The 15,998-nt window shown below is 40.6% G+C and overlaps 1 protein-coding gene across 1 annotated transcript in view; it reads right to left on the bottom strand.

Moving 5' to 3' along the window:
• ARHGAP20 (Rho GTPase activating protein 20) overlaps positions 1–15,757 on the bottom strand; it is a 112,333-nt gene extending 96,576 nt beyond the window's left edge. Inside the window, exon 1 of the mRNA XM_058545254.1 lies at positions 15,588–15,757. Within this exon, the coding sequence (XP_058401237.1) occupies positions 15,588–15,692 (105 nt within the window). The 5' untranslated portion in view covers positions 15,693–15,757. The remainder of the gene's footprint in view (positions 1–15,587) is intronic.
• Between the last annotated feature and the right edge of the window lie 241 nt (positions 15,758–15,998).

Here is a 15,998-nt window from a genome sequence, read left to right as displayed (position 1 = left end):
CTAGTTTTAAGCGGGCCAGAAAACTAAACCAGAATTTTATATGAGCTAAAAAACGAACATGAAGTAGCATTTATTTACTCCTCCGCCCCCAAATGGGAAAGATGAGGAGGAGCTTGAAGTTGTAAAAGGGAATAAACAGTGATTAAATTTTAAAAACTGCTGTCTTTTTACTAACAACCACTTATTAGAGAAGTATAACATGAACACTAGAGAGAAATTAGATCTTTGATTTTCTAAGCTGTCTCCTTTGCAGCTATATTCAGTATTAGAGGCAAAAAACCCATTCTGCCAAAGAGTAAATGAACAGAAGTCATAATCGAAGATGAGAACCAAATGCCTATAATTCATTTTTCTTTTACATTTCAACGATAACACAAAACTGTAGCAACATTATTAGCTAATCTGCAAGGTATTTTCCACTTCAATACTTTTTTGATCAGTTGGATTAACTCTATATTCAATTCCCTGTGTTTCTAGCTTACTTCACATATTATGCCTCTCCTATAGCATCTCATGTAATATTTATCTTTCTGCCCCTTTTCTAGAGAGCGGGGACTATATCTTCTTTCCAAACTTTCTCCCATCCTTCAATAATTATTTAGTGAAACTCTACTCTGTAGCAGGCCTATCTTTGCATTCCCAAAGCCGTGTATGATGCCTGGCACAAACTATATACTCAATAAATGAAGGTTTTATGTGAATAAAACACACATACAGAAAAATAAACAAACAAACCTTAAAGGGGCTCTGCTGGAACGCTGTCATTAAGGAAATATAAGCATTGCTATGGAACTGGATGGTGAGTCGTCCTTGTATACTGCAAGATGTATGCAAATGCATCTTTTGACATAGTTTTGACATTTACCACTTTGAGCTACATGGTATACATTTGTCTGTGATAAAAGTTAACTACTTGCCAACAAATGGTGCTGAGACAACTGGATATCCACATGCAAAAGAATGAATTTGGACTCCTATCTCACACTGTATATAAAAATTAACTCAAAATGGATCAAAGATCTAAAACTTTAAAAACTTTAGAAAAAAACATAGGTGGAAATATTTGTGACCCTGGATTAGGCAATGGTTTCTCCGATATGATACTAAAGCACATGCCACAAAAGAAAAAAACAGATAAATTGGACAGTGTCAAGATCAAAAACTTTTGTGCTTCAAAGGACACAAGAAAGTGAAAAGAAAATCCACAGAATGGGAGAAAATTTTTACAAATCATATGTATGATAAGGGATCATATCCCTTATCATATATAAGGGATATATGAATATATGAAGAATTGTTACAATTCAATAAAGACAAATAAGCCAATTTAAAAATGGGCAAAGAATCTGAATACACAGTTCTCGAAAGAAGATATACAAATGGCTGATAAACACATGAGAAGACGCTCAACATCATTAGCCATCAGGGAAATGCAAATCAAAACCATGAAATACCACTTTACACTCATCAGGATGGCTAGAATAAAAAAGACAGATAATAAGTGTTGGTGGGGATGTGGATAAATCAGACTCTTATACACTGCTGGTGGGAATGTAAAATGGTGCTGTCACTTTAGAAATTCTGCAAATGGCTAAACATAGAGTTACCATATGATCCTGCAATTCCTCTTAGGTATATACCCAAGAGAAATGAAAACATATGTCTTCACAAAATCATGTACATGAATGTTCACTGCAGTCTTATTCATAAGTCAAAAGTGGAAACAACCCCAGTGTCCATCAACTGATGAATGAATAAACAAAATGTGGTATATTCATAAAATGGAATATTACTTGGCAATAAAAGAAGTACTGATACATGCAACAACATGGATGAATCTTTAAAACATTATGCTAACTAAAAGAAGTCAGTTCCAAAGGGCCACATACTGTATGATTCCATTTATATGAAATATCCAGAACAAACAAACATGGAAACTTAAAGGAGATTAGTGTTTGCCTGGGGTTTGAGAAGATAAGGGGATTGGGATGTGATAGCTAAGGGATGCAGTGTTTCTTTTTGAGATAATGAAAATGTTCTAAAATAGACTGTGGTGATGGATGCACAGTTCTGTAAATATACTAAAAGCCACTGAATTGTACACTTTAAGTGGATGAATTGTATGGCATGTGAATTATATCTCAACAAAGCTGTTAAAAAGGAAAAAAAAAGCTAACTACCAAAGTACTAAACCACTGGGCTCTCTCCCAGCAAACTGGTTCATAGCCAGAAGCTATAATTTTCTTTATTCATATAACAATTGTCTGAAGTACAATACATGAAAGTGGAAATTATTTATTTGCTTTTTGTCCACCACGTTTTTGTATGAAACGTTTGAGTGGCTCTCAGTTTGAATTCCTCAGAGAACTGAATTCCGTTTGTGGTTGGCCACCATCCCTCCCCGACCCCTGCAGTGTCCTACTCAGTATTTTCACACAGTCAATTCTCAATAGCTGTGTATTAAGTCAATGACCTAACACTGCCTATATCTGAGAGTTTAAGGGGGTAACACAAGTGTGCCTATGCTGGAAAATGAAGTCGTAAATAGGTAACTGAAGAAAAAATGTTTTGTTCTTTTATTTTCAATAACTCATAAAGCACTGTTTACATAAAATCCTATCTGTGGTCTCTTGCTGGAATTTTAACTTCACATCAACCAAGAGATACAGTACTATTTTTGGAACCTCTAAACCACTCAATCTGGTCATTCTTAGTTCTCACAGAGATTAAAGGAAAAGAAAGCCTATCAACAGAAAGGAACAGGATGAAAGATTTACATCAGGTGAACTGCAATTTTTCATTCTTTGTTTTGTTCCAGTTACTTTATGAAGAAAAAAATTCAAGCATTTCAGTTGAATTCAAGTCAAATGTGCTGAAGTCACTTTCAAACATTTAAAATTAGCATAGCATTAAAATAAGGGCTTTGAGGAAAGCTCTTAAAACTCAAGTTTCGAGGCTAGAAAAAATATTTAACCAAATTTACAAATTAGCATTCAAATTTGACTATTAATCCTGTTGTGGTTAGTCTGTACAATGTAGTGAACAATAAACGATTTCTTTCTCGTCGTCCCTACACGCCTGCAGCATTTATTTGTGGAGACATACCTCAAAGACACTGGCTCTGCAGGGAACAGGAAATTATTTTTAACCTTGTGCCTTGCTTCTAGGTCCTATTCTCTCAACAAGGTTTTTGACCACTGGGTGAGCTGAAGCTTTCCACTGTTGTCAGTTTGGCCTGTGATGAGTATGATCTATTTACTCATAATCATCCCTTCCAGAATCAGTTTGAGCATTTGATTAAAACAAATGTCATCACAGTATAGACTACTATAAAGGGATATAAATTATTTTCTGAGGTTAAGAAAGAAATGTTTTTACTTTTGGCTATCTTTTCTCTTTCTGTGAGACAACCACTTTGAAATAAAACAATAAACGTGAGAATCTATGTAATGTAGAAGAATGGGCACTGGGCTAGGAGACACGACCTAAATTCTGGACTCTGGTTCTCTCACTTAACTTCTCAGAGTCCTCTCTGTAAAATGATGTAACCGTCCAACCTACAACAAAGAATCAAATAAGATTCTATATGTGAAAGTCCTCTGACATGGAAAGCACTGTGATAGTGTAACATACAGAATAATGCTTTAGAGTGCATAAGTACTGTACACAGATAAATATGAGGACAGGATTCCCCTTATACATTATTCTTTGTTCCTCTGCCTCCACCCCACCCATGTAGGCTTCTGGAGTACCACTATGGCCTTCAAGTTGGCTGGACTCTCTTCTTTGGCAAAGCCACCAGTATCTACCTCCGGTCAGAATTCTCTTTTTGCAGCACCCTGGAGTAGGCAAGGTCAATCAGCAATGCTCCCTCCCTAATAATCCCTTACAGGCCTGGGCTTCACTACACTTTTCACATCATGGCCCATACAAAGTGATATTATTTGTACATCCATGGCACACTATGATAAACAAAGGGGCTCTCTGACTGCCCCAGGACCCATCTACCTGCCTGAAGGCCAAGGGACTGACTGTATCAGACACATCTGTAATGGCTGGGAAGCTCTGCCTGACAGCAGCCTCTCACTCTCCTCATGCAGAGGGGAAGAGTAAGGTGATCAAATCCAAAAACTGTAATGGTACAACAGAGAGTATCAAATGAGTATAAAAACAGGCCCAGGTTTATCCAGATTCAGAAATAGTGTAACCCAGTAATGGCCACTATAGAAGCTTAGGTTCAAGAGGGTGAATGTAGGGGTAGAAGAGGAAATACAGACACTCTCCTAGGTGTACATTAGGACCCAGGTAAATGGGGAAAGCAAAAGGCCACAGAGCAGCTGGGTTTTCCAGATCTTTGAAATACGAGCTGATGCAGGCACACATAGATTCCATTTTCAGAGTTCACACATAAGTGACCAGACATCCAGAAACAGGTTTTACCTTTCAGTTGTGTCACGTTACATCTGTCTGTCAAAATTAGGTCAAGGCTTCTCAGCCCAGCATTGACATACAGTGCTGATCGGGCTATTTCTGCTGTCGGTTGGATGTTTCTAATCTCAACTCGTCGTGGATAAAGAAAATCAGACTGAAACAAAATTATAAAATAAACTGGGCTGTGTTGCCTACAAGCCCTGTTATTGGTGGCTGACAGAAGGCAGTTTCCTTTGCTCCTTTTCCACCCTCCCACATTGTAGCTAAGACTTCCGCAAGTAAACAAAAGCTAAACACCACTCCCGTCCAAGGTTGCTTCAGAAAACTGCTGCGGTTGCCACTACCAAATTGAGCGTTCCCCCTACAGGCTTTCTGCACACATCAGGACCTATAGAGTCCCTACGATCCAGAGCACCTGAGATACCAACGGAACCAACAGGAGAGCAAACTTTCCCCTCAATGAACGTTTATTTTAGAGGTAGTCAGTCACCTCAGGCTACTATAACAAAATAACACAGACTGGGTGGCTTAAACAATAGACATTCATTTTTCACAGTTCTGGAGGCTGGGAAGTGCAAGGCCAAGGTGCCAGCAGATTCGGTTCTTGGTGACGGCCTTCTTCCTGGTTTGTAGACAGCTGCCTTCTTGCTCATACAAGGGACAGAGATAGAGAGCAAACTCCCTGGTGTCTTACAAGGGCACTAATCCCATCCTGGGGATTCAGCTCTCACAACTTCCTCTAACCTAATTATCTCCCAAAGGTCCCCACCTCCAAATACTATCATACTGGGAGTTAGGGCTCTAACATATGAATTTGAGGGGGACACAAACATTCAGTCCATAACAGAGGATTTTTGCCAAATGCTCTGGAGACATGAGGGGTATGAGTCATAAAACTCTATCAAATCACAATAATAAAATGTACATTTATTTCCTCAAAGGACTGTGTATATGAGTGTATGTACATATACGTGTGTATACACACATATAATCTTGATATTATATACCTATCTATTTTATTAAACTTTATACTTGACAACATGTTTTAGTGGCAATTTACATTGAAATCTAGTATATTCTCAGCTACTGATAACTTCTAGGAAGGCAGGATTTATAAGCACATATTTTAAGTTGTATGTGGTCCTACAAGGCACAAGATATCTTAACTTCGAAAAGAACAGCCACCAAGTCCTGGATGGTAGGATAAAAAACTATGAAAGAATTCAGACAGCCAAATTATTGAAGTTTGGAGGTTTCATTTTCTGTTAGGTACCATCACTTGTCTTACTTCTCCCAGTCTACTGAACATGTTCTACTTTTTGTCCTGTAGACCTTTCATCAAATCATAACCTGGGAGAATGTTAAAAATCACAGAGTAACAAATTGCTTCACAACAATCTTCACTTCAGAACCAAAAGCAACAACTGCACTATTTAGGTATCTGTGACTTGTGAATTTTCAGTCTGTAAGTTACAACTCTCTATTTAACTTGGAGGACTCAATCTTCAAAATTAATAATTTTTACACAAATGTGTAAAAATAAAAGACTGTCAACTTTCAGTTTATAAAAAACACAATTTATTCTATTCTACCATATGAATGCTAGAGTCACAAAAAAAATAGTTTTTCTTTTGCCATGTTAAAATTAACTATTGTGTTCACATTTTAAGTAAAAATAACTATGGAGGGGCCGGCCCCGTGGCTTAGCGGTTAAGTGCGCGCGCTCCCCTACTGGCGGCCCGGGTTCAGATCCCAGGCACACACCGACACACGGCTTCTCCAGCCATGCTGAGGTGGGGTCCCACATACAGCAACTAGAAGGATATGCAACTATGACATGCAACTATCTACTGGGGCTTTGGGGAAAAAAGGAGGAGGACTGGCAATAGATGTTAGCTCAGAGCCGGTCTTCCTCAGCAAAAAAGAGGAGGATTGGCATGGATGTTAGCTCAGGGCTGATCTTCCTCACAAAAAAAATAAAATAAAAAAAAATAACTATGGAAGCAAGAGCTTTTTCCTACACTCAAGATTCATGATATAAAACATTTATTGAATTGAAGGAGTTTTAACTGGGTTTTCCACACACATGATTTTCCACAGTGTAATCACTGGAGGCATAGGATTCAGTGCACCCACACATAACTTTGAAATATAGTCTATGAGTTTGGCGAATATGCCAGGCTTTCCAACAGCAAGCAAAACTGAGATATCAGCATGGAAAGCAGGCCTGGCTGAAGAGCTCCTGAAATACAAGTTACTTTATATAAAACATCTGAAAATGATAGACACCAAGGCATAAAAATCACAAATTTCCAAAGCAATGAGAGCAATGATTGTGTCACTGATTGTCACTATTAGTTAATATTTACTGTGATGGTTAATTTTATGGGTCAACTTGACTGCCCACAGTGTGCCCAGATTAAATAACATTATTTGTAGATGTGTCAGAGAGGGTATTTCAGGATGAGATTAGCATTTGAATCATTGGACTCAGTAAAGCAGATGCCCTCCCCAAAGTGGACGGGCATCATTCAATCCCTTAAGGGCCTTTATAGAACAAAAAGTGAAGGAAGGAGGAATTTGCCCCTTTTTTCCTGCCTCACTGTTCAGCTGGGATGTCTCATCTCATCTTTTCCTCAGGAAAAGACGGTGATGAATTACACCACTGGCTTTCCTGGATCTCCAGTTAGCAGATGGCAGATGATGGAACTTCTATTGGTCTGTTTCTCTGGAGAATCCTGACTAATACACTTACCTAACATTTACCCAGTGGCAGCAGTGAACATAACATTCACTGGTAGGTGGAGAAGGTACAGACTGCTCCATAAGCAATGAAATTACCTCTCAGGAGAAAAAAACCCCTCAAATGTGCTTTTCTCAGCTGGTTATACACAATTCAAATCTATTCCTTCTTACATCTTATGTTAGAAATAATCACAAATGCATCTATAGTCTAGTTGGAAAGAGAAACAGAGGTGGAAAATCTGGGTTCAAATTCCAGCTCTGCTGCCTACTCCATGTAGCCTTGGCAGGGCTCAGTTCCTTCTTCTGTAAGAGTAAGTTAATAATGCCAACCTCACATAACTGATGCATATTACATATAGTCAGGCCTTCACTTAAAGAGGTTTTTAAAATTTCCTTTATTATTCTGTACATTACAAACAGTAAACTCTTATATTTTTGCTCAAGTTTATACCTTACAATATTTGATATTTATGACCTTCAAGGGTGACTGCTTTGAAGGACAGTGTTAAGGATTGAATGTCTGTGTGCCCCCCAAATTCATATGTTGAAGCCCATAACCCCCAATGTGATCGTATTAGGAGGTGGGGTCTTTGGGAGATGATTAGGTTTAGATGAAGTCATGAGAGTGGGGCCACTATGACGAGATTAGTGCCTTTATAAGAAGAGACCAGACTCATCGATACGGAGAACAAACTGGTGGTTGCCCGAGGGGAGTGGGGTGGGGGGTTGGGTGAAATAGGTGAAGGGGATTAAGAGGTACAAACTTACCGTTATAAAATAAATAAGTCATGGGGATATAATATACAGCATAGGGAATATAGTCAATAATATTGTAACTACTTTATAGGAGGACAGATGGTAACTAGACTTATCGTGATGATCATTTTATAATGTTTATAAATATCGAATCACTATGTTGTACACCTGAAGCTAATATAATGTTGTATGTCAATAATACTTCAAAAAAGAAAGCTAAAAGGTAGAAACAACACAAATGTCCATCAACTGATAAATGGATAAACAAAATGTGATACATCCATATGATGGAATATTATTTGGCTATAAAAAGAAATGAAGTACCGATACATGTTATAACATTGATGAACCTTGAAAATATTATGATAAATAAAAGAAGCCAGTCACAAAATACCACATATTGTATTATTCCATTCATATGAAATATCCAGAACAGAGAAATCTACAGAGACAGAAAGTAGATTGATGGTTGCCAAGGGCTGGGGAAAAGGGAATGAGGGGATGGGGGGTAACTAAAGGGTCCAGGGTTTTTTCAGGGGGTGATGAAAATGTTCTAAAATTGACTGTGGTGATGATTGCACATGTCTATGAAGATACTAAAAACCACTGAATTGTCAACTTAAAATGGGTGAATTATATGGTATGTGAACTATATCTCAATAAAACTGTTTAAAATTTCCCCCCCCAAAAAAAAAAAGAGAGACCAGAGATACCTAGCTCTCTCTCCCACCCCCTCCCCCGGTCTTTCTCCCTCGCTCCCTTCTGCTCCCACTATGCTCTCTCACTCTCTCTCCCCAATGTGAGGACACAGCAAGAAGATGGCCAACCACAAGCCAAGAAGAGCGTTCTCACTAGGAACTAAATTGGCTGGCACCCAGATTATGGGAAGTCACAGCCTCCAGAACTGTAAGAAATAAATGTCTGTTGTTTAAGCCACCCAATTTACGGTATTTTGTTATGGCAGCCCCAGTTGAAGACGACAGACAGCAATCACTTATTTGCATGTAAATGTTCTTGCATTAAATTCAAAGAAATAAAACTCTTTTCTATTGCTTTACACCTACTTTCACCTGGTAAAAGATGATGGCTTCTGCACTTTTTTCAAAAGTGTTTTCATATACTCTCTTCTTTTGACCCATAAAAAACAACCTTGTGAGATATACAGGATATGGATTATTACCTCCATTTTACAGTCAAAGAAACAAAGTACAGTCAGAAGTTCAGAGGTCACACCAGTGATAACAGAGGCCATTTCTGATCAATCTAATTCAGTTTTTGGTAATTCCAGACTCCTCTCAGCCAAAACAATCTCATGTACCTGAATTTATGCAACTCACTTTGTGAATAACATCAGAAAAGGACTCAGTAGGATACTAGTTTAACCGTGAACATAATATTTTTCTCAGTATTAAAGAGTAAAACTAAAGCTTACTCACCAAGATGTTTCATTCAAACCCTAGCACAACACACACACATGGCCAAAGTCAGTTCTCGGGGGTGTATGAGCTACTACAAACAGATTTGGACCCAGAGAATGAAGAAAGAAAAGACAGAATGAAGTGTACAATAGCAGCTGCCACATTTTAACATGTTGGAGCTATTTTAAAATTCTTTTGCTTTGACTGACTTTCCGTGTCTGTAAGTCTCTCTTCCCTATCCCAACACCCATCTTATTTAAAGAGTTTTCAATTAGTACGTGAAACAAAAGGGTCAAGGTGCTTGAGTATGACACAAATCATCCCTTACTGAAATTATTCTAATATGTGCTTCCATTTCATTTCATAAAAACTGTTCTGTCCAAAGGAGTACCCAGAATTCTATCCAGAAGCATTATCTATATGCTGCTATTATATTTTAGAACCACATTTTTAGAAATTACTGTACAAATCTATTGTATATTCTTTTGAAGAGCCTCAGTGATGGAAAATCTTTGATTTTTGGAAATAGTCAAATCGTCTGACTAGCGAATTAAATGTGGATGAACGAGCTGTGTAATTCTACTCGAGGTTAAAATAATAAATGTGGTTATAAAATAGACTGATGTCTTATACAGCATCTACAAACTAGCTCCTCAAACACATCATGCTCTTTTCTACCTCAGGACCTTTAACATTTGTTCCCAATTCTTAGAACCTTTTTATAGAGTATTTTTTTTCACCCATAAAAGAGCTAAGCATCACTTAAAAGAGGCCTTCCCTGACACCCTAACACCACAGTGGTATAGCTCCACATCCATATTTGTCTAAACCAGTGTCATGTTTGTTTCTTTAATAACAGTAATTACCACTAATTTTTGTTATGATTATTGTTTTTGTCTCTTCCTCTCAACCTGTGCTATCCAATACAGTACCCACTAGACACATGTGGCAATTTAAATTTAAATTCAAATAAATTATAATCAAGTAAAATTAAAGAAAAAAATGACAAATTGGATTTCATCAAAATTAAGAACTCTGTTCTTTGAAAGACACTAAGAATAAAGTGACAAGCCATAGAATGTGAGAAAACATTTGTAAATCACATATGTGATAAAAGACTTGAATCCAGAATATATAAATAACTCTTAAAACTCAATAATAAGAAAACAAACAACCCAACTAAATTTGGGCAAAATATTCGAATAGGCATTTCACTAAAGATAACATATGGATGATAAGTAAGTACATGAAAAGATGCTCAACATCATTAGTCACTAGGGAAATGCAAATCAAAACCATAATGAGTATTACTTTACACCCTCTAGGATGGCTATAATCAAAAAAACAGATACTAAGTGTTGGTGAAGATGTGGGGAAACTGGACTCTTACACACTACTGGCAGGAATGTAAAACCACTTTGAACAACAATTTGACAGTTTCTTAAAAAGTTAAACATACACCTAAAATATGACCTAGCCATTTAACACCAAAGTATTTACCCAAAAAAAGTAAAAGCATAAGTCCATACAAAGACTTGCACATAAATGTTCACAGCCACTTTATTTGTAATTGCCAACACCAGGAAACAACCCAAATACCCATTAACAGATGAATGGGTAAACAAACTGTGGTTTATCCACATGACGGAATGCTACTCAGCAATGAAATGAACTACGGACACACGCAAAAACATGGATGAATCTCAAAATAAATATATTGAATTAAAGAAGCTGGGCAAAAGAATACACAGTATGACTCCATTTACATAAAATTCTTGAAAATGCAAATTAATCTATAGTGATAGAAAGCAGACCAGTGGTTGCCTAGGAATGGTGAGGGAACAAAGGGGTTAGAAAGGGACATGAGGAAACTTTGGGGGATGATAAATATGTTCATTATCTTGATTATGGTGATGGTGTACACATATGACAAACCTTATCGATTTATATACTTTAAATATGTACAGTTTATTGTGTGTACATTATACCTCAACGAAGCTGTTAAAATTTTTTAGTTCCTGAGTTGTACCAGCCACATTTCAAGTGCTCAACAGCCACACGTGGCTAGTAGCTATTGAATTGGACATTGTAGATAAAGAGCATTTCCATCATCACAGAAAGTTCTAGTCAAAGCGATGCTCTAGACCAGGGGCAGCACACCATACACCAGGGACCCGCCGCCTGTTTTTTTAAATCAAGTTTTACTGGAACACAGCTATGCCCATTCATTACATATATCTAAGGCTACTTTAGTGCTACAATGGTAGAACAGATAGCTGTAACAGAAACCATATGGTCTACAAACCTAAATTATTTACTATCTGGCCCTTTAAGTAAAGGTTTGCTGACCCTGCTCTTAATCATGAGCTCTGAACACAGGGGCCATATCTGTCTGTTCACTGCTGTACATAACCCAACTAATATTTACTGATTTAATATATAGCACTGTCCTAGGCACCGGGGAGGCAGCCTTGAACAATACAGATAAAGTCCCTATTCCCATGGGTCACACAATCTGGTGAGGGTTCAGGTAACATAACAAAGAAGTAAATAAGAAAATATCAGGCAAGGATGAATGCTAAGATGGAAATAAAACAGTAGGTACAGAGCATGATTGAGGGGAACTTCCACTTAGGTAGTCGGGATAGGCCTCTGGCAGGGCCTCAGATCTGAACAATATGAAAGAGTCAACACTGCAAAGACCTGTGGCAGAAGCAGAGGGAATAGCCACACCAAGGCCTCAGAATAGGAATGAATTTGATGATGACTTGATGTGTGAAAAAGAAGGCCCATGTGGCTGGAGAATACACAAACAAGATGGAAAAGGTAGATGGGGTGGGAGAAGCAGAGAGGGCTAAGAAAAGGAGTCTGAATTTTATTCTAAATGTGATGGAAAGCTACAACAGGATTTTAAGCAGGTGCACAACGTGATCAATTTACATTTTTAAAGATCACTCTGGTGCTGCTAAATGGAGACTGGGTCAGGGAAGAGCAAGAAAGATGTTAGACAAGTTATGGAGTTTCTGCAAAGGTACAAGTGAGAGATGGTGGTGGTTTGGCTTGGACCACAGTGGCAGCAGGGCAGACAAAGTGGAGAAATTCAAGACATGTTTTGAAGTGACAGCCGACTGGCCTTTCTGATGGTTGTTGTAGACTGAAGGAAATGAGAGGAGTTGAAAATGAGTCCTAGATTTTTGGCTTGAACAACTGGGATATATTAGTATGAATTACAGATATGGGGGAAATTACAAACAATAAGATTAACATTAATATTTATTAAGTGCTTATTATATGTCAATATTCACTCAATTTCACATTTAATTTTCCCAACAATCTTGAGGAGGTAGTTACTATTGTTATTTTCATTTTACAAATAAGGAACTGAAGACACAGATTAACTTACCTAGGTCAGAAAGCTAGTACCAACACAATGGAGACTTGAACCTAGGTCATTACACTCCAAATTTCACCCCACTGTACAAAACTGCCTCACTGACAGTAGTTTCTAGGAATATGAACTATATTCTGGGCCATGGCAGTACCAATAGATTAACAGACTCTCAGGATGACTAGCCTGAAAGATGCTATTTTTTCGCTTGTTCGTTAAGTTCTATTATTTAAGATCACTTTATTTTCATAGAGTAAAAGATGTACTTGTCATCTATATACTTTTCAAAGCACTTTCTCCAGCATTATCTCTTTGATTTCCATTTTACAAATGACAAAGCTGAAACAAGTGATTTTCTCAAGATCACTGAGATAGTAATAGAACTAGAACTAAAAGCCAAGTGAACTGACTCCACACAGTGGTCTAGCCAATAAACTTGTCTTTAAAAATTCTGACGATTCAGTAAGAAACACATTTTATATCACTACCCAAAATACACATACATATATGAAATAGACAAAAAGAAGTCATACAAAATAGTCCTTACCCTTACTAATGTGCTAATATTTTCTTTTCTATTTCACTTTTTAAAATGTTGATTGTAACTGGCAATTTAAACAACACGAATCTAAGCCTCAGTAATTAACATTACAACCACATAGTAGACTTTTTTAGAAATAAGTCTCATGACTCACTAAGACTACCAAGCACAAAAAAGGCAAGATAAAACATAAAGGAGATCAATCTGAGTATGTGGGATACATGAAGACTGTGGTCCATAAGAGTATAAATGGTAATAATTCTATGAGCTACACTTTGGAAATATTTTTTTTATTATTACTTTCTACTGCTCATATGGAGGTCCAAGATCAAACAGACATGACTGCTAAGATTTAAAATAAGAAGAGATGCACTTTTCTGGGAAAAAATATTAAAAGCAAAATAAAATAGTTTTCAACCTCACTCCAGCCCCCAAAGGAGTAAAAAGCTGTAGAAAGACAAGATTGGCAAAATTTATTTCCTTTAAAAAAAGGAAAAGGAAAAGACTAAATTGGTAATGTGACAACTCATTACGGTTTATAATGAAGGACATCATCTTAAGTACAATGGCTTAAGATGCAAAGCAACCTTTCCATTTATCGGACAAGTACTACTTGATAAATGACCAGGCTATTCTAATGCTTTCTCCCTTTGCCAGTATGCTTAATTACTCTTAGTAAAAAAGGAAGAGAACTGTTCAGGAATATAAATCTTTGATTATTTCAAATTCCTTATGTTTACAAGAATAAAAAATGCTTTAAAATGTATGTCAGTTACTGAACATTTAGCTTCTCATATATAGCACTAACCTGGTAAATTTACACACACACACAAAATTCCTGCATCTCTGAAGGGCAAAAGCGACAAGGACAAACTGCAGCCTCAATACATCAAAGGCTGACTGGTACTACAGCCGATACATCATCAAGATCACGGACACTCCTAAATGGCTCCGTGACACGGTCGGTCAAGGTCTTTGGGAGCTCACATACACTTCCATACTCGGCACACCGATCTCACCTCTCTTCAACTGACCTGTAGCCAACCCAGGTGGAAGTGTCATGAAAGGCAGTAAGATCGGGACCGTCAGGGAGCCTGCATAACGTCTTAAGGCTCTAATGCTATAAATGCAATGCCTTAAGATAGTCCTTAAAGAACAGTTAGATGATCCCTCTAATCCCAATTTGTTTCCAGAGAAGAAGGAAGGGCACCACCAGAACACAGAGCAAAAATGGCCAAATATCAGAAGGTCTTGGGAGGAGGGGAGGAGCGAGAGCAGACGTGACTAGAAACACCCAAATCAATTCCTCGGAGAGCGGAACAGCGGAGGCCGGCAGCTCGCGGCCACGTGCACTTGCTGAGGGAACCGTTCCAAAGAAACCTGACCCGATTGGAATCGGCACGCCGCTCGGCGGCTGTGTTTATGGGAACGGAGCGCTACAAGTTGTTGCCCGCATCCCTCCTCGCAGCTTTGACAGGGAACACGCGCGCGGGCCCCACGCCCACACCGACACCCCGACTCCTCTCCAGCCCCGCCGAGACCCAACGGCCGGAGAACCAGCTCAGGGCGAAGGCCCCTCGCCTCCACCCTCGCGACCCTCCACCGCAGCCCACTGGCCCCACCCAGCCAGGTTCTAGGCCGAACCAAACCTCCATAGGTCCCCATAGTGTCGACCGTTAGCATCCTGAGCATACCTACAAGTCTGATCACCACCTCGGAGACTCGGTGTCGTTCCGGGAGCGCCGCGCGGGGCGCAGGAACCCTCCCCCCTCGCCCCCCAAATACCACAGAGAATATCCAGGTGAGGGGGCTGAGCCCGCAGCCCGGCCGCCTACCTTCCTCAGCGCCGGTGCCGCGCCCGGGTGGACGCCGCCGGCCCTGACGACCTCGGAGCTGACCCCGTCAAGGGGCGGTGAGCGCCCGGGAGACCTCGAGGGGACCCAGGGGCCGAGCCCCCGGAGGGGCCCGGGAAAGGCGATGCCCCAATCCGGGCCCGAGCGCCCCAACTGAGGGAGGAGCCGGCTGCCTATCCCGCGGCCGATGGAGACTGAGGGGAGGCTGCGGGGTCCGCTCCGAGAGCTATTAAGACTCTGGAGGCGAAATCGGGGGTGTCGGGGTGACTTGGGAGAGGCAGCGTCGCCAGGCGTGAGGGCGGGGAAGGCGGGAATGTCCTGGGACTAACGCAGCCGGCCGGGAGCCTGGAGCGTTAAATCCCCGAGGCGTCCGGCTCGCGCGCCGCGGTGGCGGGCGCGGAGGGCGCGCGCTGAGAGTGGGGCGGCGGCGGCGGGGCCCCGCTCAGCGTCCTCACCTTCTTGGTGCCGGGGCCTCCAGCGATCCGAGGCACTCCTGTCAGGGAGGAGGAGCGCCCCGGCTGCCCCCCTAGAGTCTCCTGCTGGGGGGACATCGCTTCCATGAAGAAAGCTTGCAGGCAAATCCCAGCCCAGGAGGAGGCTACACGGTCATGTCCGCGGGACGCCGGCCGGAGGGGCGAGGACGCGCGGGGCCGAGGCGGCCGCCGCGCTCAGGCAGGGAGCGGGGCTCCGGGTGCGGGGGGCGCGCCTCCCGTCGGGGCCATGTACAGTCGCCTGCGCTCGGCACCGCGGGCTGGAGGCGAGTACAGCCGCGACCGCCCGTCCGCGCGGCGGCCCGCCCCACCTCGGGCCCGCCCCTCCGCGCCGGCCGCCCCGCGCCGGGTCCGCCCCCGGCCGCCCTCCTCCGG

Source organism: Diceros bicornis, chromosome 7, assembly GCF_020826845.1.
Source record: "Diceros bicornis minor isolate mBicDic1 chromosome 7, mDicBic1.mat.cur, whole genome shotgun sequence".
Lineage (NCBI taxonomy): Eukaryota > Metazoa > Chordata > Mammalia > Perissodactyla > Rhinocerotidae > Diceros > Diceros bicornis.
This window is presented reverse-complemented; position numbering and strand designations above follow the sequence as displayed.